The sequence below is a fragment of the Astatotilapia calliptera genome, chromosome 23 (assembly GCF_900246225.1).
Source record: "Astatotilapia calliptera chromosome 23, fAstCal1.2, whole genome shotgun sequence".
Classification (NCBI taxonomy): domain Eukaryota; kingdom Metazoa; phylum Chordata; class Actinopteri; order Cichliformes; family Cichlidae; genus Astatotilapia; species Astatotilapia calliptera.
The window spans coordinates 5,733,144-5,759,054 of NC_039323.1; the positions used below are offsets into that span (position 1 = coordinate 5,733,144).

At 41.1% G+C, this 25,911-nt stretch overlaps 3 protein-coding genes across 6 annotated transcripts; 2 read left to right on the forward strand and 1 right to left on the reverse strand.

The window, feature by feature from the left end:
* Nucleotides 1-315: 315 nt before the first annotated feature.
* On the forward strand, nucleotides 316-15,048 carry arhgap45b (Rho GTPase activating protein 45b). Of its 3 annotated transcripts, none has more exons than XM_026158801.1 (24): nucleotides 316-899; nucleotides 1,952-2,204; nucleotides 2,864-3,046; nucleotides 4,979-5,119; nucleotides 5,264-5,348; nucleotides 6,400-6,472; nucleotides 6,687-6,762; nucleotides 7,249-7,380; nucleotides 7,906-7,967; nucleotides 8,055-8,165; nucleotides 8,274-8,354; nucleotides 8,493-8,660; nucleotides 9,168-9,305; nucleotides 9,397-9,593; nucleotides 10,045-10,169; nucleotides 10,330-10,416; nucleotides 10,523-10,624; nucleotides 10,712-10,875; nucleotides 12,601-12,789; nucleotides 12,889-13,026; nucleotides 13,123-13,394; nucleotides 13,490-13,721; nucleotides 14,033-14,138; nucleotides 14,232-15,048. In XM_026158801.1, the coding sequence occupies exons 1-24, from the start codon at nucleotides 624-626 to the stop codon at nucleotides 14,672-14,674; spliced, it is 3,834 nt and encodes a 1,277-aa protein (XP_026014586.1). In that variant the 5' UTR covers nucleotides 316-623; the 3' UTR covers nucleotides 14,675-15,048. The 3 variants fall into 3 exon arrangements, with proteins under 3 accessions (XP_026014586.1, XP_026014587.1, XP_026014588.1); XM_026158802.1 differs by having other exon boundaries at nucleotides 9,397-9,551; XM_026158803.1 differs by lacking the exon at nucleotides 316-899 and adding an exon at nucleotides 1,159-1,468.
* A 327-nt stretch (nucleotides 15,049-15,375) lies between these two features.
* On the reverse strand, nucleotides 15,376-20,243 carry polr2eb (RNA polymerase II, I and III subunit E, b). The gene is made up of 8 exons (XM_026158810.1): nucleotides 20,038-20,243; nucleotides 18,091-18,265; nucleotides 16,689-16,804; nucleotides 16,514-16,594; nucleotides 16,356-16,414; nucleotides 16,188-16,266; nucleotides 15,762-15,830; nucleotides 15,376-15,534 (listed from the first exon to the last, which is right to left on the reverse strand). The coding sequence occupies exons 1-7, from the start codon at nucleotides 20,092-20,094 to the stop codon at nucleotides 15,765-15,767; spliced, it is 633 nt and encodes a 210-aa protein (XP_026014595.1). The 5' UTR covers nucleotides 20,095-20,243; the 3' UTR covers nucleotides 15,376-15,534; nucleotides 15,762-15,764.
* A 340-nt stretch (nucleotides 20,244-20,583) lies between these two features.
* On the forward strand, nucleotides 20,584-25,620 carry gpx4a (glutathione peroxidase 4a). 2 transcript variants are annotated; one of them, XM_026158811.1, is made up of 7 exons: nucleotides 20,584-20,745; nucleotides 23,143-23,237; nucleotides 23,337-23,481; nucleotides 24,045-24,196; nucleotides 24,442-24,466; nucleotides 24,669-24,728; nucleotides 24,919-25,620. In XM_026158811.1, the coding sequence occupies exons 1-7, from the start codon at nucleotides 20,653-20,655 to the stop codon at nucleotides 24,949-24,951; spliced, it is 603 nt and encodes a 200-aa protein (XP_026014596.1). In that variant the 5' UTR covers nucleotides 20,584-20,652; the 3' UTR covers nucleotides 24,952-25,620. The 2 variants fall into 2 exon arrangements, with proteins under 2 accessions (XP_026014596.1, XP_026014597.1); XM_026158812.1 differs by lacking the exon at nucleotides 20,584-20,745 and adding an exon at nucleotides 22,824-22,953.
* Nucleotides 25,621-25,911: the final 291 nt, after the last annotated feature.

The window sequence follows — 25,911 nt, forward strand, 5'->3', positions numbered from 1 at the left end:
CTTTAACTTCATATAGTGGATCTCAAACCGCGTCGACTCAACTCTATTGAAATAAAACATGAACTGATACAGATTCGGTACTTGCTGTGATCAAATGCTATGAATTGATGTTACTTGGGATCTATTTTGCTTCCATACAATTCATTTAACATTATTATCAGATGTAGTTTAATAATTTCTCCGCTTTCCTTCTGATAATGAAAAAATTAAACAAACCTCGGTCTAAAGCGGTTTCGGGGCGCATGTACACCTCGGGGTTTTAATTCTGTGGCCCGAGCAGGTGCACAGAGGGGCGGAAGGTTACCGTCAAAAGCGTCGTTTCAGATGTTGGGAACACACGTGTGTCAGGATGGACTGATTGCTGCTGTGAACGAGGCAACAAGTTGTTGCTTGTGTTCGCTGCTTCTGACTTCACCAGGAGAGACGCCGTCGGGACCGCATTTCCCCGCGTGCACCTCAACCTGAATTAATCCTCGCGAAGCTCGGTGGATAACAAAGTCATCCGTGCGTCTTTCCTCCTCCTCCCCCCCCCCGAGGAAACTGAAACGCGCGCGCACAGCGGATGCCGGGTGCGCACTGACGGTTTGCGGTGAGTTTCTCTGTCAGTGAGCCTGCGCGGCTCGATGAGTGACACCAGGAGGAGGAAGACAGACAGACAGTTATCGTGGCTCAAACTCGACCTGGATGGCACCCAGCTCCCGCTGAGCTCGAGCGGCAGAGCACCCAAGTGGCGAGTCGGGGGGTGGGTGGGGGGGCTGTACGTGAAGCTTAAAGAAGTCGGGATGGACGGCAAAGGCACCCTGAAGATGTTCAGGAAAAAACGGGAACTAATCAAGACACCGTCTATCTCGAAGAAGAGTCGAGCAGGAAGCCCTGGGCCACAGAGCAGCGCCCCGTCTGTGAGTAGCGCATCACTTCTGGTTTCTGATGTTTAACTGTGTGTGTGTCAGATGACCATCATCTGGAGTGGACAAGTTTCTGAGAGGGCTCATTACCAGGGGTGCTTTTGTTTGTGTGTGTGTGTGTGTGTGTGTGTGTGTTTGTGTGAGGCTCTGTAAGTTTTTAGTCTTTTTTTGGGGGGGAATCTTTTCTGCTGCTGTAGCTGGTGCGATCAGGGGTGTGAAAACTGTCCTCTAGCTGAAACCAGTCATTATAATGCAGTGTCACAGTGCTGAGTGCTGAGATGGGTACCTGACTGTAAGCTGACTCATATCTGGTTATGTGGCGCATAGGAAGTATGTCTCCTGTGGGGTTTTTGCGTGTATGAGTGAGCAAGTGAGTGAATGCGTTTTGAGAATTTGTGATTAGAATGAGGACAAAAGTCTAGAGGGCAAGGAGCATGCTGAAACGTGGTGGCAAAAATAGTTACAACCCTTATTCTACAAGTCAGAGAGTTAAAAAAGCCGAGTCGAAAGGCAAGGACAGACTGGACATACTGCCCAACAAGCACAACGTATGGCTGAAACAGGTACGTTTGTCGTGTACACACAAGTCTCTGAACAGAAAATATGCACTGATGCTTTTTTTTTGGTTTCCTGTAAAGTATTTAAAATTTTCAGGCTGCTTTTGCTTGGTTGAGATGCACTTGTCGAGCCCTAAATCTACAGGCCGCTGACTTTAGTTGAAGTTTTCTGTTGAGTACCAACAGGCCAAAAAAAAAAAAGAAACTTCTCCGTGAGTTGTGTGTTTTTGTTTATTTTATTTTTTTGTAGGTGATGTATAAAGTTATTCGACTTTCTGCTGAGTTTGCCACACCCGTTAACAGCTTGGAGTCAGGAAGTATTGCACAACGCAGCACAGGATCTTGTGAAAGTCTGCATATGATTGTTTACTAATAACAACAGTGCTGCTGGCCCCAGAGGCAAAGAAAAGTCACCTTGTTAGCCGTAATGCTGAAAGGGACGAGCTACATTGCAGTCTTGACCTTCTCTGTCTTCCTGTCATCTCTCAGCTCTCCATCCTCCAGGAGCAGCCTCGCAGAGATGCAGTCGACATCACACTCTTTTGTTCCCCCTCATCTTCCTCCTCCTCGTCTTCAACACTTACCCCAACTTCCGCCGGGCTCCAGGATCCCTCCGCGTCCTGCCCAGGCACCCCGAGCACTCAGCACAATAAACTGGGAATGATGCAGGGGGTGGGCTGCCCGTCTCCTGTGGCCACTCTCAAGAGACCGACCGCACTGAGCCGACACGCCAGCGCTGCAGGTCTGCTCCATCACTTAATTATAGTCTTGCTCCTGCTTGCTGAGCGTGGCCCATCACAAACAGAATCTGGTCAAAACACCATTTATGATCTGTAACTGAAGCATTTATGTGGCGTTATCACCTTTTAAACATTTAATATGAGTGAAGCTGAAAGGTTTGAGATTATCGACTTGGATTTCAAAGCCTAGAAACTGTGAAACTGAGGAGTTCTTTAACTAATGATTGCTCTTTAAATAGATTTCTTACACTGTTAAATGTAAGAAGGAAAATCATGACCAGAAATTGCCATTCTACAACTTCTGACCAAGAACAAGCCAAAAAAAAATGCTCTAATGGAAAGGAATAGTCAAATGTTTTGGGTAGATGCGAAGGGCCCCTCTAATGTCACACTAGTGAGCATATAAGCTTGAAACTGTTGCACATTTGCAGAAAACCAAATGATACAGATCCCCACGTTTTGTTTTTTGTTTTTATTTCATTACAGTTTGATTGTATTCTCTAAAATCTTGAATCATTCTATTATTATTTTTATTATTTTTATTTTTATTTTTTATTTTTATTTTTTTGTGATAATTCATGAAGATTATTCAGTAAAAATTGAAAGTCTCACATGAAGACTAAATGCGTGTTTGTTGAGTGATATTTCTGTGTCTCCTCAGGGTTCCCGCTCCAGTCGTGGGTTTTCACTAGAGGTCAGGGAAAAGGGGCTATAACCCCGACGACTCCATCTGACAGTCCAGAGAGCGCAGCCATCGAGGTGGAGGACATCCCAGCCCTGCTGAGGGATGTCGCACGCTTTGCAGAGGCTGTGGAGAAGCTGAAGGATGTTGTTCTGGCTGAGGGTGAGAGCCATGACAGGTTTAAGCTTTGTCTTGTACATCTCCAACACAAACCTGCGTGAGAAGCCCCCAAATACATCCTGTCAGACAGGCTTTTGTTTGGTCTTGTTAGCAGCTGCAGTCTTCCCTGCCAAACTCTGACTTACAGAAACGTGCTGTGTCTAGATTTGTTTTGAACAAAGCGCTCTGGGAGTCCCTCAAAGCTGAGCACATTAAAAATATCACTTGTTTTCCCCACTGTTGGGGCAACACACACTTTCCTGCTGACACGAAGCCATGTAAGGTTTTGAATAGTCGCCCTCCATTCAGTAGCTTTGGAGAAACAACAATAGTGTTTGCACTCTCTCTTCCCTTTTGTGTCACTCCATTTTGACAAGAGCTTACACAGAGAGGACATGAGGGATCCAATCTTACATCCGCCGTGTTCAGCGACACATGTGCGCGGTGTGCAAGGGGGGAGGAGGAGGAGTATGTTATGGGCGGAGCATCTCTGCACAAGCAAGCTTTACAAGAGGCTCTGAGCTTCCTCTCTCCAAATGGAGGCAGCTCGCTCACAAAGACAACCGCACGCTTGTCTCCAGCAGGAAACCAGTTTTTTGTTTACTGCAGACATGTTCTTGTGCTCCACGTGCACGATGCAGTGAAGCTTTAAAAAAAAGGGGCCATATCACAGGGGTTTGAAAAAGAACAAAGAAAGTCCACCTGCTGAATGCTCAAACTGTGTTGTCTTCTCTAGTTTCTGTCGTGTTTTGGCTAGTTTAGCTCACTTGTCTGTTATCTGGCTCTGTTCTGTCATGTTCTCCACCCACAGAGAGCTTTCTAAACAGGAAGCCATGATGGATTGTCTCTGACAGAAAGGCCTCGTCCGCACTTCCTCGTCTGATAGTCTGGCTGCGTTGCAGTGATGCGACACTGATCACTTTCAGAATCAAAAATACAATTGCGGCGTTGAGGTGCTCTTAATCTAAAGCAAAACCTCTTTTGACATTAAAAACTGTTCTCAGAAACTTCAAAAAGAACATTTGAGCCACAGGGAAAAAAAATGTTGCAGAACACCACAGTTGGTTTGTAGTGTTGCAAAACAATAGAAGGGACCACATCCTCTCCGGCACTGTGTTTAGGTCACTCTGTTCTTGTAGTGTGCTGCTGCTAATCTGATACTCTGACACACATTTCGAGACGAGGGTGATGGACCAGCTGCCCTCTGCTCTCCTCCACCAGCGAGCCAGTGTGATTAGATGACTCGATGGAAGAATGCGAGTTGCAACATTAAAGGGTTGACAAAACCGGTGTCTGGAGGAAAGGAGGCTAGAAATGTGTCACCAGTGACATTAAAGCTGACAATGTTTATCTGGAGCTGACCTGTCTGACACTTGGCCTATTATCAGTGTCCTTATGGTTGGTGTTTCAACTGTCAGTCTCCATCTGCTGTTCCCCTGGAAAGAAAGACTTGGAGACTTTCAGCAATGTTATTTCAGGGAAGAGCTAATGTATCGATAGCACTCGTTTTCTTGCTAGCCTTGCTCCATCCAAACATTTTTAAAAATTCCACCTGTAAGCACCTACATTTCTTTAATGAACACGGACTTGGCTATGTGAGGATTAAAATCAGCAAGTTCTTAGTGTTTCTTGCGGAAAGGAAGCAGAGATTCTGTTTAAACTGTATCTCAGGTGGTGCCACAAACCAGCAATTTCACAATGATTGCAACTGCGTTTGGCAGAATGCATCGCCCAAAATAAAGTCAGCAAAATGTTCACGTACATATTGTATCGAGAACGAGACAAGTTGCTACGCGCTGGCAGCGATTTTAGTAGATGGCTTATTGTTGGCAAGTCAACACATCCTAAACCTCAAGCGTGATCTTTTTTTGAAGCTTGTTCCGCTGTTTTTCCTCTTGGTTCTTGTTTCACCTACCACGACTCTATCTCACCCAGGTAAGGAGAGTCAGCGGCCCGTGGCCCACGAGTGTTTAGGGGAGGTGCTTCGGATTTTGCGCCAGGTCATCAACACTTATCCTCTGCTCAACACCGTCGAGATCCTCACTGCTGCCGGCAAACTCATATCCAAGGTCAAAGGTAGACAGACTCTTCTGTTTTTTAGATGCATGTCTTTGAAAATCTCGATGTAAATCTGAGTTGTACAATGACGGTAAAACCCAACATCACTCTGTAACTACTCTTGACCACGACTGAAACCTGAACACATGTACGATTTTCCAGGTTTCCACTATGAGTCCTCTAACGAGGCTGATAAAAAGGACTTTGAGAAGGCAATTGAAACCATTGCTGTCGCTTTTAGTAGCAAGTAAGTATCTAAATCAGCTTTTTATTCATATATAAAAGTAAAACGCTGTCAAAAGCTGCTTCTGTTTCTTATCAGTAGCTTCTAAGAATGTATTTCAGTGGCAGTGAAGCCTTAGTGGTGTCCAGTAGGCTATTGTTCACACACAGGCAGTTCAGGTGGTGTGTAATTGTAGATATTAATACGAACAAAGTAGTCTGCTGTTGGGAATGAGAGAGAGAAGTGCAGTGATGGTGACACATTTGCATGAGACAAAGCTGAAAACAGGAAGTGGGTTTTCTTCTACCGTATGACACAAAACCAAAAGTAGAAAATGCTGTTGACTACCTGCCTGCTAAATGAACAGATTGCAGACCAAAGAGAAAATACATCGTGGGAACACTCAGTTGATTTGAGCTACCTGAGAATAGTTGAGATCAAAAGAACTGGCCTTTAAATTTGCTTTTGTTTTCCTGTAACTTTTTGTATTTTTTTTCTAATAGTAATGTAAAATGAATATATATATATATATATATATTTTTTAATGGCAAAGGAAAAATACTAAAAGCTGAAGTATAATTGTGGCGTATCGTACCAGGATTTTATCGCATGCCTGTCTGTGCCATTTCAGGGTTTACACAACTGTCACACAGCTTCAGGAGGAAGTGAGCTGGCAGAGACAGTTGAAATCTGCCATATGAGTCTGTTTCCTCATTCTCTTCTCTAGCCTTCCTCTGTATGACTCGATTTTGACATGAATGCAAAGACGGAAAAATCTAGTGTTGTTGTTTGGCCTGCATTTCAGCACATAGGATGGTTGCAAGAAAATAAAAATGACTGCTACCAAATTACATGATTTTGGGGGGCGGCGAAGGAAAGCTGGTAGACTAACAAAAACTGTCACGAAACTTGCTTATCACCTTCAATCTGCAGTGTACCTGTGGAGGTTTCGTAGAAGGCCTGGCCCTCTTCCTCTCTACTGCTTTCTCTTTTGAAATCCATCTTACGCTTTTTCTCTCTCTGCAATTCAACAAAGATTTTACATTTGTGTGAAGGAGTCTGTGTTTCTCTTTAGTGTGTCTGAACTGCTGATGGGAGAGGTGGACAGCAGCACGTTGCTCTCCTTGCTGCCTACAGAGAAGAGCAGAGTGAGTTTGTCACCTATATTTCACACGTGCCAACCAAAAAGAAAAGTTACTTAATGTGGTGGTTATGCAAAAAGCTCCTTGATTAAATTAAACGTCACTGCCCGCAAAATGACACCTACACCTAAATTTCTGCTGAGTGTAAGTGGGGGGGGGGTGGGAAAGAAAAATATCCTCTAATTCTAGCGAGTAAAGGTTCGTGTTTATGCCGTTTTAGTCCATGGAGAACTTGTACACTGGTTCTGGCCATGGAGGAGATGGTGGACATTACAGGAGCGACCTGCAGGACATGGGTAAGCATAAAGGTGCCGTACAGCTTTTGCTTTCAGTTAATCACAGGTGCTGCTTTGCATAACAGTGTAACCTCCTCCTTTCCATTCATCTCATTTGACTCCATATGTAAACGTTATAGTGGATATTTTCCTATTTTCTGTATTTTGATGTGACGGTGCATACTTTCAAACCGCCAACGTCACTGTAGTAATCTTAATGTTATCCCTGTGTTCATGTGAGAGATTTCATGTGTAGTAGGTCTCCCCCTGCTGATGAATATCCTGCAGTGCTCGGATGTTGTCGCAGTTAGTTTGTTGGAAAGTCACAGGGGAAGTTTTTAGCAGAGAGAAATTACAGATTTAAGTACTGACCACAGCAGAAGACACTAAAAATAAGCTTCCAAATCAAATCCACTCGCATACCCGATGCAAACAATCGTCCTGTTTTCTGTCGTATCGACAAAGCGTTTCCTGCACAGTGACCTGTGTTGGTGTGTTGATGTGTAGGTAGAGCTGAGGAAGTGGATGTCATCCTACAGCACAGCGAGGGAGGGGTGGACTCTGCTCTGCTCTACGCCAAAACCATTTCCAAGTACATGAAGGACCTGATGTGCTACGTGGAAAAGAGAACTTCACTTGGTTAGTGGGAGTGACGAAACTATGTGAGAGTGATTGTACAAAGTCAGACCAACTATCAACTATGATTTCAGACACTAAACTAGACTTGAGCTTCTTATCACTGACATGTTTTGGGGTTGTTGTTTTTTTTGTTTGTTTGTTTGTTTGGTCACTTCTGACTCAAAAAACATTTTTAGATGAGAGTACAACGTAGCAAGTTATCAGTGAACTGATGAGCTTACTAAAACTTGTATGGGAAAATCCACCCATTTAGCTGTCACATGGGAGGAAATTGGTTTTAAAAAACCACTACAGGCTGGAGACATTGTTATTTCTTATGTACATTTGGGGGGTTTTAACCCGGGAGTCCATGAGGATTGAGGCATCTTTGAAGACGGCTTCAAGTGGCCATTCAAGTTTATTCCATCTTATTAAAAAAATAGTGAATTTTTTGGGGTGATTAAATTTTTATAGTGCACGTTGTCCTAGAAGTTGTGCTTTTGACCATAATTTTAATAGTCTCTGTTTTTGTTTTGTCTTCCCCAGAGACCGAGTTCTCCAAAGGCCTCCAGAGATTATACCAGTCTTCCAAACACAGTATTACACATGTAAGCTCCATTCACTTTCACCTCTAAAGAGCTGTAATTTCTTTATAGTTCACGATCGTCATCTTATTGCTTGCTCTCTTCCTCTAGCCCCACATGCCTCTTTTCTCCATCTACTCTCTGGCTCTGGAGCAGGACCAGGAGCAGAGTGTGGGCCTGCAGCAGGCCAACAACACCCTGCACAACCAAACCTTCATTCAGGTACATTTCTGAGTTATTGGTTACTATTCTAGTAAATGAAGCACAAACCACATTTTTGGTTAGTCACTTGCAATTTCTCACCTCTCATATTTAATGTGTATCCTGCAGCCTCTGATGCAGCGTAAACAGGAGCATGAAAAGAGACGTAAGGAGATCAAGGAACACTGGATTCGAGCTAAAAGAAAATTGGTATGGCCTTATGATCTTTTATTAATCAACAGCCCTGTTTTATCCTTTTACTGTGACAAGAAAATCAGGCAATAACTGAAAATACCACAAACCTATTTATTTATTTATTTCTTTTTTGTTTCGTTCCTCCTCGTTTAGATGGAATGTGAGGCAAACCTGCGGAAGGCCAAGCAAGCCTACATAGCACGCTGCGAGGAGTACGACAAGGCTAAAACGGCAGCCTGCCGAGCTGAAGAGGAGGGAGGGGGATCCACAGCGAAGTCTGTGGAGAAGAAGAAACGAGTGGAAGAAGAGGCTCGCAACAAGGTTCTTCTCAATAACTTTGTTTTGCTGATGTTGTTTTGTCTCTGCAGGAAGAAAGACGATTAAATTTTTTTTGCATACGACCTATATCAGCTGAAAATCTTTGGTCACAACTCCGTCACATGAGCCAAAGATGTTGTGTGAGGACACAAAGAAGGAAATAGTTTATCTGATACTTGCTAGTTTAGGCTGAGTGAACAGTTCAGCTTTACATAGGGCTCGTGAAAACCACTGCTGGACTTTCAGATCTTTCCCACTACTGGATGAATTCATGATTTTAAAAAATAGGTTAGAAAATGAAGAATTATGTACCTTCATTGACCACCAGGGGGCCGCACCCTGCACTTCAAGAATAACTAAGCTTACCCTTTCTGATTTTTGCCACTGTGTGAAATGTTTCATCAACACTTTTCTGTCTGATAAATGATCTGACAGATATAAACAGCAAAGAAAAAGCAGAAGTAAACTGAAAGTGTGTGTGTGTGTGTGTGTGTGTGTGCGTGTGCACAGGCAGATGAGGCGGAGGCCACCTACAAGACTTGTATAGCAGACGCCGCCACTCAGCAGCAGGAGCTTGAGCACACAAAGGTCACAGTGCTGAGGCAGCTGCAGGACATCATCAAACAGAGTGATCAGACCATTCGCTCGGTGAGAACAAAGGCCACACACAAAGGCCACACAAGCGTCTCGCCAAGAAGAAAAGCTACAAATGCTCACCATCTAATCTTTTCACTTCCAGGCGACCATCTCCTACTACCAGCTCATGCACATGCAGACAGTAGCCCTGCCTGTGCACTACCAGACTCTGTGCGAGAGCAGCAAGCTGTACGACCCCGGCCAGCAGTACGCCGCTCACGTGCGAGACCTGCAGCTGCCAGAGCAGCCGACCATCCAGTACGCGTTTGAGTCCTACTCTCCCTCCAACTCATCATCGCAGTAAGAACTTCAAGCGCATCCTCAATTAGTTTCTCAATGAAACCGTTCCTATGCAGCTCAGGATGGGGGTTGTTACAGTTTGGGGGCCACATATGCCTACAGCAGAGAGAATTTAGCAAGGATCCACTCATATCTGATTACTCGTTCCTAAATGTATTCTCTCTTTAACCAAACATTTTCACAGACATGACACAATGTATCAAAACCACGTTGTTTCTGTTTCCCAAATATAACCTGGGTTAGACTATTTTAGGAGTTGATTGACTACATACAACAATAGAATACTCTATATACAGTGTTATACCACTGATGCTGTAATTTGTACTAAAATGCCATATCACACCTGCTACACACAACCCTGTACCCAGGCGTAGGACTAGACTCTCGAAATATGAATAAAAGAAACCCACTTTTAATGCATTTGCAATCTGAAAATCCCAAATTGTTGCAGCCATGGTCACAGACCGAGGAATGACAGCTTCAACACAGACATGCAAACGAGTCAAACAGACAGTCCTGCCGTCAGTGTGGAGACGACAGCTGGAGACAGCCGAGAGTCAGAAGTCCAGCGCAAGAGTAAGTGCATCCGATGCCTGCCGCTGCTAAAGATTTTACACAAATCTTAACAATTCCTCGCAATTACTTGTGACCTGTTACTATCCTGATGTCTGTAGTTAACAGAATTGGCAATGTAAAATGTGACTAGCTCATGTTATTGTCCCTTTTGTTATCACAGGACAGGGGCATAAGTCATGGGGCTCAACAGTGAGCGATGACAGCGTTGTTGGAGATGGAGGCCTGGATTCTCCAACTGCCAGCACAAGTAAGTGTAGACACGTCTTCTGTTAGTTTCACGCTAATCCGTACCAAAACCCTGCTCCAGAGATGGCAGTATGCATTATAAACGCTCTCAAACTCACTTATTTTAGGTGACATCGCTAAGATTGTTCGGACTTCATCGACTGGAACGATGTCGTCCAATGAGGATGCAGATGAAAAAGATGGAAATGTGTCCTCATTTGAAACTCAAAGTAAGATTTCCAGATTGTACATGTTAAACCTGGCTATCGGTTGAGTTTGGATTTTGCGGAGTGTGTGATGGGGGTTATTCTGTGCAGATATTAACGGCATGGATCCAGACGTGGTGGTGTCCACCGGACCTTTCCGTAATATCGGCCTGTCCAAAGCAGCCTTGACCCACCGACTGAGGAAGCTTCGGACTCCTTCCAAGTGCCGCGAATGTGACAGCTACGTTTATTTCCAGGGAGCTGAATGCGAGGAAGTGAGTTCTTCATCACTTCACCAGGCTAACATGTTTTGAGGCTCACGCTCCAAGTTGCACACTGAAACACTGAAAGCCTTCCAGCTGTGGTTAGATCGGCTCAGTGTGTTGCTGATGCATGCTACATTTTAATGATAGTAGTCAGCGTGTTCAGTGAGCATATGCAAATGTCAAAGTAAAATATTTTGTATTCTTAAAATTAACTTTTTATGTTGAACCCCACAAAATAGCAAATGGTCTGAGAAAAATGCATAAGTGGTTAGATAAATATGTTCAGTGTGGATACATGTAAATTACAGTATGTAATGATCAACACTAAAAATGAACATCTCAGACTTTCTGTAAAGGATGGACTTCCCTGAGAAGTAAAGCCAATGTGGAAATTGCATTGTTTCTAATGGTTGGAGGGGGAAGTGTAAAAAACTGTGCGTAAAATGGCCCTCAGCTGTCAGTCCACACCTTGCTCGTCCCTTCTGGTTGGAAAATTTAGCAAAGTTCAAAATGCCCATCACAAGACTTTATTAACAAGAAGGTGATGTCACTGTAACTGTTACAATCTTGTATATTTATAGCAATAATAAGGAACTACGTAGCATAAAGTGTAAAGCATGACTCAAAGCAAACGAGGGGAGAAAAAATAATTTCCGAAGAAAGACTTTAAAAAATGTGTGTGTGTGTGTGTGTGTATGTGTATATATAGTTAGTTGAAAGAAGCTACACGTCACTCTGAAACTGGAATTTCCAGTGTTCCAAGAAAATATCAAGAACTGCAAACAAAGAGACAATAAAACCACAACAAACAACTGTAACAGGAATATGTAATGACAGACAAATTTCATATCTTTATACCATTTTTTTTTTTCCCCCACCATCTTTTCTATTGAATCGGGGGTTTTCCTTCCAATGGGCATAATAAATACAGTGGAAATGTAGTAAGGCAATTGTGATACCACTGTGTCACCCCCTTATTAATGCCCGTGTTATCTAATTTTATTCCATCAGGTGATTTTTTTTTTTTTTTTTTTTTTTTTTTTTTTTTTTTAATTTTATTTATTTGTACACACACGTTTATTAACCAAGCATGTGTACACATACAAGAAATTTGACTCTGGTTGTTTCTTTGTTCTAAGTGTATATAACAGAGTAGACAACAGTCATTACTGACAATAACAGTGCACATAGCATATTTATGGTGCAGATGTTGGAATAATTAAGGGATGGAACGTGTGTGTGTGTGTGTGTGTGTGTGTGTGTGTGAGGATTGACTATAAACACATATAGACATGTACAACATTCAGCTGGCTGTCATGTGGCTGTCACTTGCTGATAATTGAGATTCACAGCAAGATTAACCATACTCATTTGAATACTGTTGATTGCAACAAGCAGCCTTACTTTGCATTGCAAATGTGAAACACCTGTAGTTAAAGTTTTTTTTTATCAGTGAAATTGAACATAGGTTCCCAAAAAGTTGATTCTGTTCATCTAGACGTAGAGTTTTCAGTGGGAGAAACTTTTTGTATGTGTAAAACTATGTATTATGCATAGTTTATTTATGTTACCTACACTATTGAAATTGCACATTACACCTTTGTAATCATTTTTGGGGGTTTTTAACATTCTTCCTAATTAGATGTCACAAGTTTTTCTACCTAGTCACAAGTTACAGCTGTTCCCAGGCTACGATGGTTAAGATGATAATCATTATATTAACTGTTTTCTCAGTGTTTCCTGGCGTGCCACAAGCGCTGTCTGGAAACTCTGGCGATCCAGTGTGGTCATAAGAAGCTGCAGGGCCGTCTGCAGCTGTTTGGCAGAGATTTCACTCAGGTAGCCAGCTGTGCCAGTGACGGTATTCCCTTCATCATCACCAAGTGCATCTCTGAGATCGAGAGACGGGCACTGAAGATGAAGGTGAGAAAAAGCACGTATGCTGTGTTTTGAAGGGGTGGTCGATTTCTGATTGTTTGCCTTTGAACCGTTGGGTTTAAATCTCCTTTCTCCTCTTTTCAGGGCATCTACAGGGTGAATGGAGTGAAGACCCGTGTGGAGAAACTGTGTCAGGCCTTTGAGAATGGAAAAGAGCTGGTCGAGTTGTCTCAGTGTTCACCACATGACATAAGCAACGTGCTCAAGCTTTACCTCAGACAGGTAACTGAGGTTACACTGATGTGTAGCAGCTAGTAAAGACTGAACCTGAAGCTCAAGTCAATCATCATATGTTTGGTGTTTTTCCTTTACCCCCAGCTGCCTGAGCCCATCATGCCTTTCCATCTGTACAACAAGCTGATGGGTTTGGCAAAGGAGAGTCTGCATAATGAAGGAGACACACCGGAGGGGGAGGACTCAGAGTCGAGCAGCACTCACCCGGCAGTGAGCAGGGGGCCAGAGCTGGTGGATCTGGGCCCAGACACGGACCCAGAGGTCCTGGTCCTGGTGGACAGTCTGAGGGAACTTTTAAAGGAGCTGCCCAAACCCAACATCGCCACACTGCGCTACATCGTTCGTCACCTTCGAAGGTGAGTTAGTCATACAAGTCATATTAATTTTTTATTAAAAAGCAAAGATTCTGTTAACCTCACCATCCTTTCTTGCTCCATCTTTCTCATTCCAGGATCGCAGAGCTGGAACAGGATAACAAGATGAGCCCCAGCAACCTTGGCATTGTGTTTGGGCCCTCTCTGATGCGGCCCCGTCCAACGGGGGCTACGATATCCCTGTCCTCTTTGGTTGATTATCCCCATCAGGCTCGCATCGTGGAGGCCTTCATAGTCTTCTACTCTTCCATCTTCCAATCCAAAACTTCTCAGACCCACAAAACCTCCCGTGCTGCCTCCACGCAGCAGGTAGGAATCCAGCACACGGTGCACATTAGTATTTACTTACTGCTGTGCCTTTTTGTGAGACATTTTTAGGAATTAAATACTACTGCACAAAATATTTGCTCTGTTTTTACACATACTCTAAAGCATTGGAACAGAAAACCTGCTTTAACAAAGTCTAAAGAGTTAAAGGTTGCAAACAGCCCGGTATTAACGAGCAATACCAAAACTGGTCATAATCAGTCTGGCTAATAGAGACACCAGATTTGCATTTTTCTGTTGACTGAAAACAAATTCATGTTGTGAAGCTTTCACACTTTCCCTCCTGGTTTCAGGAAAATGTTACACAAGACAAAATGGTGAGCCCTGTTGACGCAGAAGAGGATGCGAGCAGAGAGGAGAAGACTAAACCTGAGGTTGACAAGACAGAGGAGGGATGTGGTGAGTTTTAAAGGCCAAGTTGTGTAATTTTATAGTAAATGATTTGCTCTTGAAAATGTTATATACATTTATCACTTATTTATCTGCATTCAGGAAGCTCTTTGGGGTCATTGGGCTCCAGTGAGCAGCTCCCAGACTCTGACTCTGAGCTGGACGAGAGGCACTCCCACAGCCTTACGAAGCAGGAGAGCGTGAGCATAGACGATGACCAGCTGAGCTACAGGGACAGTTTGGACCTGTCCAGTCAGTCTGCAATCCACATCGAGCCTGAACAAGATCTGGATCAGGATCAGGAAAACCCAGAGGGAGAAGAACCCCCCGCTCTGCCAGACAGCGGGCCCCCAGAAGAAGGTGCTGGAGAAGAGCAGGATCTGAGCGCTTCTCTGGCAGAGCTCAACGTGAATCAGTCCAACAATAACAACAACTACCACCCGTGCTCTCCCACACTGAGCCTGTCGGGCCTTCCACTGGCACGTCTCTGTGGAAAGAAATTACCACTGACGAGAAATCGAGACAGCGAGCCAGAGTTTGTCTGATATTGTCAATCGTGTCTGTTCGTCTTTAAATTTGAAGTTAATGAAAGCCTAACGGTCTGCCGTGTAAATAGGTCAAATTAAATTTTAAACTGTAGATGTATGTTACTGTACTAATCTTTGCTGCCAGTGAACCCTCTCTGCACGCTTGCTGCTCTTGGGATTACTGGCGTTTCAAGATATTTGATTTGTTTGTATTTTAAAGCGTTTGTTTTTTGGGGGAAGGGAACGCTGCATCAGAATGGGTGACGCGTGCAAACTTTTCAAGCAGATTCCACTGCTGGTTATTTCAGCTCTAAAATTGAAATACATGTAAACATTCTTATAAATGTTGCCTTTTGTCTTATGTCAGTTTTAATAAAGGTTCTTGTTTTAAATTTGTAGTTTTTGATTTTTGGCATTTTGTGCAAATTACCAAGACGGAGAAATTAAACCAAATGAGCACAGTTGCAACCTATTTCCTAGAATGGGGAACGTGGTGAGGAATATGTCGTCTTTAATGTATTCATTTTGTCACTCCTGGCACTCAATGGGGCGAGGGAACTGGAGGAAGTGTTGAATACAGTAGGCGGTAACCTCTGAGGCTCAGTTAGCAGAGACTGGTATCAAAAGTAGGTCTACGATAGCAGCAGCAGCAGCAGCAGCAGCAACAAGAGTAACATGGCATTCAAGAGGAAAAAAAAGGTAAGAGTCTTAATCGTTGCTTAGTGTAAAACGGCACATTTCAATTTTGAATCATTTATTTTACAAAATCAGTAATTCAGGTCAAAGATACAAGCAGGGTGATAATTGAACAATGAATAACCAAAGCTGTCGTGCTGAGATTCCTTCACTGGTCCTTAAACGTTGATCAGGGAGAATAACTAGAAAACAGAACAAAGAAAATTTACAGCATCATTCAAGTTTGTTTTGAATGTTTAGACCGGAGATGCACCGAAAGCATTTTAAATTGTGTTTGTATGTTGTGGTTTAATACTTCCTTATTCTCAGGAAACACACAAAACCCAAGAACATTAAAACTTGAGGAGCTGCTACGCACTTTTTATCGCTTAGTTTCTTTTTCAGCTGTTATGTAAAAAGAAGCACATACCTGTCATTGGACCAGTCTGTATGTGATGTACCGCCCAGCTGTTTCACTGGGTCTGATGATCTTCACTACCTGGAACAGCAGATACAAAATGGCAGCTTTTTTTTTTTATATATTGCCACAGCGCTGTCTATCAGTGCGATGGGGAAAAAAAAGTGATAAAAATAGTGCTGTCTCATCCTTAATGAATGAATGAATCCCTCTCATGCTTTTAAAAGAAGACACATTGTTTTTGTGTTTGCATAAAGGGACCATTCAAATAATTTAAATACCCCCAAATGTCAAACCGGTTTCAGGTTGATCACGAGTCTCACAGGTTTCAGAACAAACCCCGCACATAGTTTCAAAACATTTCTTGCAAAAAGTTAAACCTCTTTAGTCACATTTTCTTGAATTCTGTCAGTTATGATAGTTTCTAAGATTTCTTACCTGTCCTCTTTTTAAGCCAAAGTAACGAGCCACAGGGTCCCCGGCCTGGATCCTTGGCAGCTGGCTTTCTTTTAATTTACTGAGGTAATATTGTTAAGGGCAACGAGTGTACAAACCTCAACGCTTCTAAACTAATTTACTGTCATGCAGCGCAAAGTGCAAGGATACTATCTTGCCAGAAGTTCAGTCACTTCCTCTTTTGTCATGACGATGTGCTCTGGTACAAGCTGAAAGACAGGCGAGAAATGCAAATACAGAAATGTACAACACGCTGCAGGCTTACTTGAAAATAAAGATTTTAATATAGAGGACAGTATGATGCTTACCTCGTGCTCTGTGATGTTAATCAGCAGCTCCTGCTGTAGAAACTGCTCCAGTATATATTTGGGTGCCATGTCGACTAGAGACTGTGAGGGATTTGTATATTTACAATCACTGCCGCATCATTTCGAGAGAAAAACCTTTCCCTTTTTATCACGTTTGCTTTAAACTGATGTTTACCTGTTTTGCTGAGGGTGTCATGCCCATCTGAACAACAATGATTGCCCGTGTGATGTTCTCCTCCTGCATCCTCTGACAGTACATCTTAATTGTCTTGATACCAACTTTGGGCTCCTCTGAAAAGAAATTGAAAAAAAAAAGGGTGAGATTTTATGAAATTATATACCTACAAGTAACATACAAAGATAAACAAACATGCTCATAAACACACGTTTTTACAAATGTAAATTAGTGCAGGTGTCATTAAACAGCTTTACTGCTAATCCCTTCAAAGTCTTCTCCTTATGAAGCGCTGCACGATTCCCAGCACTCCTGTTATTTCCACCTTGAAGACTTGGTCTGATCAGTTGTTGGAGTGTGTTACAATTTCACCATTAGGTGAGGAATAAATGTGTCAAACTGACTCAAATGTCATGTGGAGAGTCATTCCTAAATTTGGTTTAGAAATTAGAGACTATGATAGAACCTGCACAGAGCACAATCATTGCTCCTCACCTGACTTACTTCTCAGATTTGGCTCTCTGTGACTTTGGTCTCTTCCCCAAGTGAAAAATTCAGGTGAGGCATTGATGCTTTTGAGGAGGAGCTCTCCAAGACTTTAAATCACTTGGAGTTCTTTTAAAGTGCTGAACTTGTGCTGAAGTACTCACTGGAACTCTTAATATATTCAGTGCAAGTGAAGAAAGTAAACTAAATACATATATATGTATATATATATACATATATACACACATACATATATACATACGTATGATTAAATAAATAAAACCATTGGAGCAACAATAAAAACTTCACGACTGGCTAAATGGACAATCTGGTGCATTCTTAAAGTAAGGAATAAACTGGCCAACTCAGCAACGCCTTAGAGAATAAAAGCGACAATTAAAGTGATATGACTTCACACTAATTTCCATGGAAACGAGTGAATGTAAATAGAGAGAATTTACAACAATCTGTAAACCACTGGTTACACTTAACAGAAGGCTATAATTCCTAAACACAGGTGAGAAATACTTTTGTAAAACCTTGAATTAAATCTGAAATTCTGCACTTCGATCACACCCTGAGTGACTTTTGAAACCATCAAAGTGTTGTAGAGAAGCAAAACTACAAAAACTATATTATTCTCCAAGTACACATGGCCCTAATTGTTAGTCTGGCAAACAAAACAAAATAAATAAAGCCCCCACCCCCCCAAAAATGATCAAAAAATATCTTTATTGCAGTGGTGGGCTATTGGTAGTTGCTTGTTATTGGTGGGTTTCTTTTGTGGGAATGAGGAAAACCTCTTTAGGCAGCACAGATTTTACAGTTTTCAAGGACAAAAAAACAAACAAGGTGTGGTTTTGGCTTTTTTAAGGACTGGACTCATTACAAACTATAATATTAGGAATACGCCTACCAGGAAAGAAAACGAACATCTGGTCTGTGGGATCATCATTGTGTGCCACCAGGACGGTGAGATCTGTACGTCGGGGACGCCCCTCACTGGGCTTGTCTCCAAACTGACTCTTGAACTCTTCCAGTGTCTGGTCCAACTCATCCTGTGTCACCAGATATCCTCTATCATGGCAGAGCTGTGAGTGTAAAGGAAAATATTAAAAAGGCAAATTAAAAACAAACAAACAAACAAAAAATCTAAACTAGTTTTGAGCAGACTGTGGGTTTTTCTCATGACATGAAGTGAAGCAGGCCCTCAGGGCAGCCAATGCTAGGAAAGCTGCTGGCCCGGATGAGATCCCAGTGAGGATATACCACCATCAAAACCAGCCTGAAGACCACCGCCTTCGACCCAGATCAGTATGCATACAGAGACAACAGATCTAGGGAAGATGCCAGATCTTCATGATCATAAAATCTGCTGACGACACAACTGTTTTAGGACTCATCTCAAATGGGAACGGGGTTGTCTATAGAGATGAAGTGCAGAGCCTCTCCACGAACATTAAAAAAACAAAAACAAAGGAAATCATCACTGGTTTCAGGCAACAGAGAAGGGCGCTCAGACCACTGGAACTAGGGGGTGAGGAGGTAAAGAGAGTGTCTTGCTTTAAACTTCTGGGAATACCATCAATGAGGACTCTGAATGGACAACAAACTGCTGCTATTATAAAAAATAGGCACAACAGAGACTATTTCCTCAGAATAAGGCCCACCTGTCTGTAAATCCGTTAGTCTTTCTACCGCTGCAGCATTTTAGATCAAGTGAATGCTTTTCAGGGAGTTTATAGGACATCCTGACAACGAATAGCAATAGGCCAGCATTAACTAGTTTTTCAGCATCACTGTGAGACAGGATGTTTCTGATTTTAGCGATATTGCACACATGGACGAAAGCAGTCCTTTGTGTTTGTTTAATATACACATTTAAGGACATATTCTGGACCAAAAAAGACTAAGATTCCTCACAGTGTCACTGGAGGCCAAGGCAATGCCATCCAGAGTAAGAATCTGATTAGATACTGCATTTCTGAGACTTTTAGGGCAGAGTACAGTAACCTCACTTTTATCTGAATTTAGAAGCAAAAAATTAGAGATCATCCAGGATCAAATCCTGCAGTTTAATTCATTTGTGTGTGTTATCTGGCTTCATAGTTGGGTGTCATCTGCACAGCGGTAAAAATGTATGCTATGACAATCAGGGATACAGTGGGCTTTATCGAGCATATAGCACAATAAAAAACAAATTGCCAAATAATGCAAATCATGCCAAGAAGGCAAATATGTGTTCCTTTTTTAACTCATAAAGAAATAAATTAAAGATTACGAACTGTGTGATGAAACTATCACAACCCACGCCCACAATGTTCTCCTCATATGATAGATGAGGAGAACAGGCTTCCAAAAACAACGCTATGATGATGTAGTTCAGAAACCCATCATGTTGCACTGAGACTGCTTTAAAATGACGGCTAACGTATGAGGAACAGATCCGCTTAGTATCTCAGGTGGGAGGGAATGAAATACAAAGAGAGGATGTACAAACTGAACTCGGAAAAGGGTTTATAATCCAAACCTCGATCTTTTCCAAATCGTTTCCAAAATTACATAAACTGTGACTGAAAACTGAAAATACAAAGGGGAAAATACTAAATACGCCTCTGACGCTCATTAGTACTGTCATTAAACTGTAATAATACCAGAACCGCGAATTATGAGCTCCACAGCAGCATCATTTTACTGTGCTTGGTCGGAATCGATGATGCTCTGCTCTCCTTAGCTATTCTAATGTGTTAAGTAAATCAGTAAACAAGGCTACCTTCCTGAAGTGAGCCGCTGATTTCGACTCTTAAGTTAAAGAAAGCTAAATGCTAAGCTAATAACAAACAAACACACAAATGTAACCTACCTGCATGATTGTTTTGCGGATTTTCCATAGCCTGTATGTTTCCTCCTCGTCATCCATCTCGTCTCAAACCGTGTGTATACTCTAGATTTAATTTAAATTTATTATTTTTCAATGAATGTCCCACTCTTAGGCACAGACATACACGACGCACGCTTTCGTCTTCCGATACAGGCTAGTGACGTAGGCTGGGCGCCTTGGGATGACGCACAGCAATCGAGGGTTTGTTTGTTTTGGGGTTGTTTTTTTTTGTTTGTTTGTTTTTTGTTACAAAACTTTTACACATAACTCTTCTCCCACAGTTTGCCGAAAGGAAGGTCTTTCACGTAGAAAAGGGATTTATACTTTTTGAACTTGAAGCCTTTGATAATAGACGATAACGGAACACACGGACTTTTGATGAAAAACAGAAACAACCTCCTCAGTTAATAATAATAATAATAATAATAATAATAATAATAATAATAATAATAATAATAATAATAATAATAAAAGTAGTGTCCCTTCTCCCTCCTCTGGTCTCTGAGGCCACCGCCCTCCGCTGTTTCACAACACGCCGCAGGGCGGAGTCTGCAGCTGAGGTTCACGGTGGTAAATTTGTCCTCTTTTTAAAACAAAATGAGGCCATTTTATGTTATTTTAGCAACTGGGGCTGTAGCGAGCTCTGTGGCACTACTGGCGACGGTGTTGTACTTTGTATTAACCACAACGGTAACGTAAACCTCAACCATTTAATCTGCATGCTTTTGAGTGACGTCTGTGATTTCCACTGTGTGTAACACAATTTCATGTAACACGCTTTTTTTTTTTTTTTACTGCTGTAATAATATCGTTAATCCATTTTTCACGTAAACAACGATGGCTGTTACCCAAGATGCTCTGCGTGTTTGTGGTGGGCTTTGATTAACACACGTGACACGGACGGACGCCCACAAAGTTCGCAAATCCTTCCCTCCCTCTGCTTTTTCCCGCACAGTTAAAGACATACCTTTCCACTGAATTTAGAGGGTGGAAAAAAAAATACATTATAAGTGCTGTTTTTGACACCGGATGTTTGTGCTCCCACTCTGGCTGCTGGTGTCAGCTGATAGGCTTATCATCAGGACAGACAGAGAGGCACTTCTGTATCGACACAACACCCGGCCATGTTTTTTATTGTAGCTGATGTTTTATGATTAAAGAATAAAAGTTTGCTTTCAGCATCAGTTTATATTAGTGGTGGAGAAAAAGTGGAGAAAGAACAGAGTTCATTTTCTTTTTATTATTATTATTACATTTTATTTGACTGCTATTATTTTCAGTGTAATTATGAGTTAGCTTCCACATTGGATTTGCTACTTTCAATTTAGTTTTCAAGAGTTTTGGTGTTTTACTCTTTATCAGGGCAACATTTAGAAAAGCTAAAAGAGGAATTACAATTCAAGGCTCAACACTTAATGAAACTTGTTTACTGAGGTCATGCAGACCTCCTGAGTTGTAATAAAGAAATATGCACCCAAGCCTCATCAGTCCAAACTGACAAAACTAAAACTTTATGACTACACACTATTTCTTAAATGAAACACTGTAGTTTAAATTTGATCAAGATCTGAATTTCCTGCACACTTGCCTGGACAAAATAATATTTACTACTGAAAATCACAGCAAAATGTTGCCTCATCTCTTATTTTGTGGCGCAATGTTCTGCTTAGCTCTTCCACTCCAGCTCTCAAAACATAATCACCAGTTTTGTAACAATTCTGCTCTTGTTGTCTGAGATTATGATTATTTGGTAGAATGTTTTTTTCCCAGCATAAAGTTTCAAGTTTGCTTATAAACTTTGTGGTGGGAAAAAGCAGGCTCTCATGTAATGACATAGTTAGCATTGTTGAATGGGTGCATTTAAACCATAATCTTGTCTAAGCCTAATGCAAATGTGAAAATATCAGAACAAAGAAAATACGTTTTTTTGCCAAACTCATTTCTTTTGAATGTTTTTGTCAAAGGTTTCTATGCTTAGCTCGCGTAGCCGTTTTGTAATGGCTCATGGACCATTGGACCCTTACAAAACAGGCAAGATAACTGTTTTCAACCCTTTTATTTCAAAATAGACACATTAGTTCTTTAATTGCTTTGGATTAACAGCACTGGCAATTATATTAAAAAAATATTGAGAGATTATTGATGCACAAAATAATTCTCCATAAAACTTGGTTTCTAATTTCACACTAGAATATAAAGAGATTGTGTAACAGTGACTCAAAGCAACCTGTGCTACACACGTAAACAGGCAAAACTCAGCAACTGTTATTCAATCGGGATAATCACTGTTACTGTTATTTTTTGTTGTTGTAAAATGTATATTTTTGGTACTCTTTGCATACTGAGATAAAAAGCAGCAGTGATTGAAGCAGCTGGCTCTGATTCGTCTTCACATCTTCCATTCAAAATGTGAAAAAATGTAATAATCTTAAAGCTGATTGATGTGAATTCAAAATTTTAAAAAGTGTTTTTTCTCACTACAATAGAAAGAGAGAAATCCAGCCTTTTTAGGGTAATGTAGAAGTTTATATCTGCTGCAAATCACCAGTTTTTCACTCGGATACTAAACACAATGCATAATGAGCTTTGGTTTTTCTTCTGACCGTTGCTCTTTGCTCTACACGGACTAAGTTGTGAACTGTGGACTGCAGCACACATGCTTTTGTGATCAGGCTTTACTGAATCAGCAGCACAGAGGGAGGTACTGGACAATCACAGCCTATCAGTTTAGTTAATGATCACCTGGTTTTGCTTTACAAAAGCACTGTAGAACGTGAGTTTTCTCAGTACAGAGACAGAAGTTCAGCGGTGATACTTTTAGAGACCGAGGAGCTAAGTAGGGCAGCCATGCGCCTGATAGGGTGCACAGTCCTCCTCTCTGTCCTGCAGTCGGCTATGGTAAGAAACAACGGGATTAGGACTGAAACATTACTTTTGCGTTTGAGGGTTAACCTTTGCTTTTGCTCTCCTTAGATTTATGTTTATTTTCATTACATTTTCTTTTTAAAATTAATTCTTCGCATCTGATAGGCTGTGGAGTTTTGGAAATAACACGGTGTTCTAACTACTTATTGTTTTTTTCCCCAGTCTACCCCATTAGAGGAATGGCAGAGGGCAACATCCATTTATAACTTTTCAGCAACGGATATTGATGGCAACGTGGTTTCCCTTGAAAAATACAGGTAAATTTCTCTGTCATTTTGTTAAAACCTCCTATTACAATTATAAACCTCTTATCACTAAACAAATGTGTGTGCACGTGTGTGTGTGTGTGTATTCAGGGGGAATGTTGTCATCATCACCAACGTAGCCTCTAAATGAGGTAAAACCCCAGTAAACTACTCTCAGTTTACTCAGTTGCACGCCAAGTACGCTGAGAGAGGTTTAAGCATCCTTGCCTTCCCTTCCAACCAGTTTGGGAACCAGGTATGTAAAACATTAGTTGTTTTTTTTATTGCAACATTTAATGAGATTTGTTTGTGTAAGTTATCAGTTATCCAGGTCATGGATAACTGGAGATCTGTAAAGACGTTTCACCTCTCACCCAAGAGGTTACTTCAGGTCTAAAAACAAATGGTGGAAAGTCTTGTTGTATTGTTAACAGATAGACAATAACTTTTTAAATGTTTTACAGAAAAAAACTGTATAAGTGAAATTTTAGCCAGTGTGAAACCTTTATAATTTTTGCATAAGATCTCCTGAAATGTTTTTTTAATATCTAAAACATTCATAATTTCATTAAGTGTGTAATCATGTGCATAAATTGTAGTTGCATAAACACCACAATGGATAATTTGGCATTTTTCTCACTACTAGTCCGAAAGATGGCTTGTTTTTGAAAGAAACTAGGCCACGTTTTAAGATTATGTCAAATTCAAGAAGCTGCTGTTTTAAGTCGACTATTTTGTTGCCATTATATATAATTTGTCATATGCAGGCCACTGAGAGCAGTTAGAGACTTTAATACTTTTAATACTATTTACTTTTAGGAGCCGGGCAATGAAACTCAAATCAGGCAGTTTGCAGACACGTTCCAGGCTCGGTTTGATATGTTCAGCAAGATCGAGGTGAATGGGCAAAACGCTCATCCTCTGTGGAAGTGGCTGAAGGAGCAGCCTAACGGGAAGGGCTTGTTTGGAAAGTAAGTTGTGAATGAATGAATCTGGGTCACAGTTATATGCTCAAAAAGTATCTTAAAAGCTTGTTTGGATCAGACATAATGCGTACAGTCATCTGTTTAAAATGTGTACAACTGAATTTGAACAATAATCAGTCATATCATTTAAATTACCGGTAGTTATTGATTAACAGCATTTTTTATTCCAATGCTGACTGAATGAGAGTGATTAGTGGTTTTCTAACACATTTTAATGTTTATTTCTGCAGTAGCATCAAGTGGAATTTCACTAAGGTACGTTTTATTACGGTTTATTTTTAAAACATTTTTATGTCAACAGGGCTAAAATATTATAAAATATAAAATACTGAATATTTGAAAAACAGTATAAAGTATAAAGGATAATTTTAGAGAGTATGGAACAATTAATGGAACAAGCTTTTATATGCAAAAAAAAATGTGTTATAATTATTCATTTATTTTCTTTTGTGTTTAGTTTTTGATCAATAGAGAGGGTCAGGTGGTGAAGAGATATGGACCCTTGGATGATCCAAGTGTACGTACAAAATCTTTGGTTATTCTGTCAGATGTTCATTGCTCATGTGTCTGTGTGATTACTGCTCACCCCGTGATGAGCTCTGCTGTGTTTTCAGTAACAACAAGAGATGTTTGTAGTACGTGTAACTTTATCACCCCTGTGTATAGACATGCAACTGAAGTCCATGCAACTCTCGCTTTCCTTCCAGGTGGTGGAAAAGGATCTTCCCAAATACCTTTAAACCTCTAAGAGATGCCTGAAACCGTGCTTACTTACATCCACTTGATTTTGTGTTTCCAGTAGTCTTTTTTTCTCACATTTCTCTGCCTCTCCAAGCACCGGTGGATATAGTTTCAGTCCATCCCAGACCAGTGACGGTCTGTTCATCAACCTGCATCGCAGGCAGGGCAGACCTGATGTAAATGGCGTGCAAACCTGCTGGGAAGCCGACCAAGCTTATAGTCATAGAGTTCTATGGAGAGAACGACGGGGAACCCATTAATAGAGCATCATTCAGCACCTTAATGTTGGGCATTGTTTTCATCACAAAATATACTAAGATTTGTTCCTGTTATATTTTTGTGTGTAACTTTTATTGTCTGTGATTAAAACAAAAGTGTTGGGGTTTTTATGGGGTTTTGAGGTGTTGGTACTGAGGAACAGATACATCTTGATCATTCATGTGCACAAGGATCTTTTCTTTTGTGTAACAGGAGCAATTAAAAAGGATTTCAGCTGAAAATGTATTCATTTCTGAGTCAGAAAGTCTTTAAGAAGTGAGCACTAGAGCTTGAAATTGTTCAACACAGTATTGTTCAGAAAGTGTGGACAGAGCAGTTTACCCTATAGGCTGTCCTAAAAATAACAATGATGACATATAGAACAAATAAAGAACTCGGAAAAAATTGAATCTTGGAAGTAGCCTGGATCATTAATTCCTTATATCGATGTTGGCGCTATTTGTAGGGGAGCAGGGGAAACAGGAACATTATTACACCACACAAAAAATATCATTACTATTTTTCTTTCTCTGTGTTTTTCTGATATTTTTAAAAATTATTTCTATATAACCTGATAATATCATTGTGATCTAATTCTGTGTAATAATAAGTGAAAATCTTACATCTTGACACAGTAAGTTCATCCTTGCAAAAACCTAAAAAATGTCACCCAGATTTTATTTAAAAGACTGTTAACTTAT

Bases quoted from the DNA above. Each gene is read 5' to 3' on its own strand.
- arhgap45b (XM_026158801.1), top strand. From the start codon at position 624: ATGAGTGACACCAGGAGGAGGAAGACAGACAGACAGTTATCGTGGCTC. The intron at 900-1,951 runs GTGAGTAGCGCA...GTCATCTCTCAG, and splicing joins CACAGAGCAGCGCCCCGTCT to CTCTCCATCCTCCAGGAGCA. The intron at 8,166-8,273 runs GTACATTTCTGA...TGTATCCTGCAG, and splicing joins ACAACCAAACCTTCATTCAG to CCTCTGATGCAGCGTAAACA.
- polr2eb (XM_026158810.1), bottom strand. From the start codon at position 20,094: ATGGATGACGAGGAGGAAACATACAGGCTATGGAAAATCCGCAAAACA. The intron at 18,266-20,037 runs GTAGGTTACATT...TTACACTCACAG, and splicing joins TCCGCAAAACAATCATGCAG to CTCTGCCATGATAGAGGATA. The intron at 16,805-18,090 runs GTAGGCGTATTC...ATTTCTTTTCAG, and splicing joins GATGTTCGTTTTCTTTCCTG to AGGAGCCCAAAGTTGGTATC.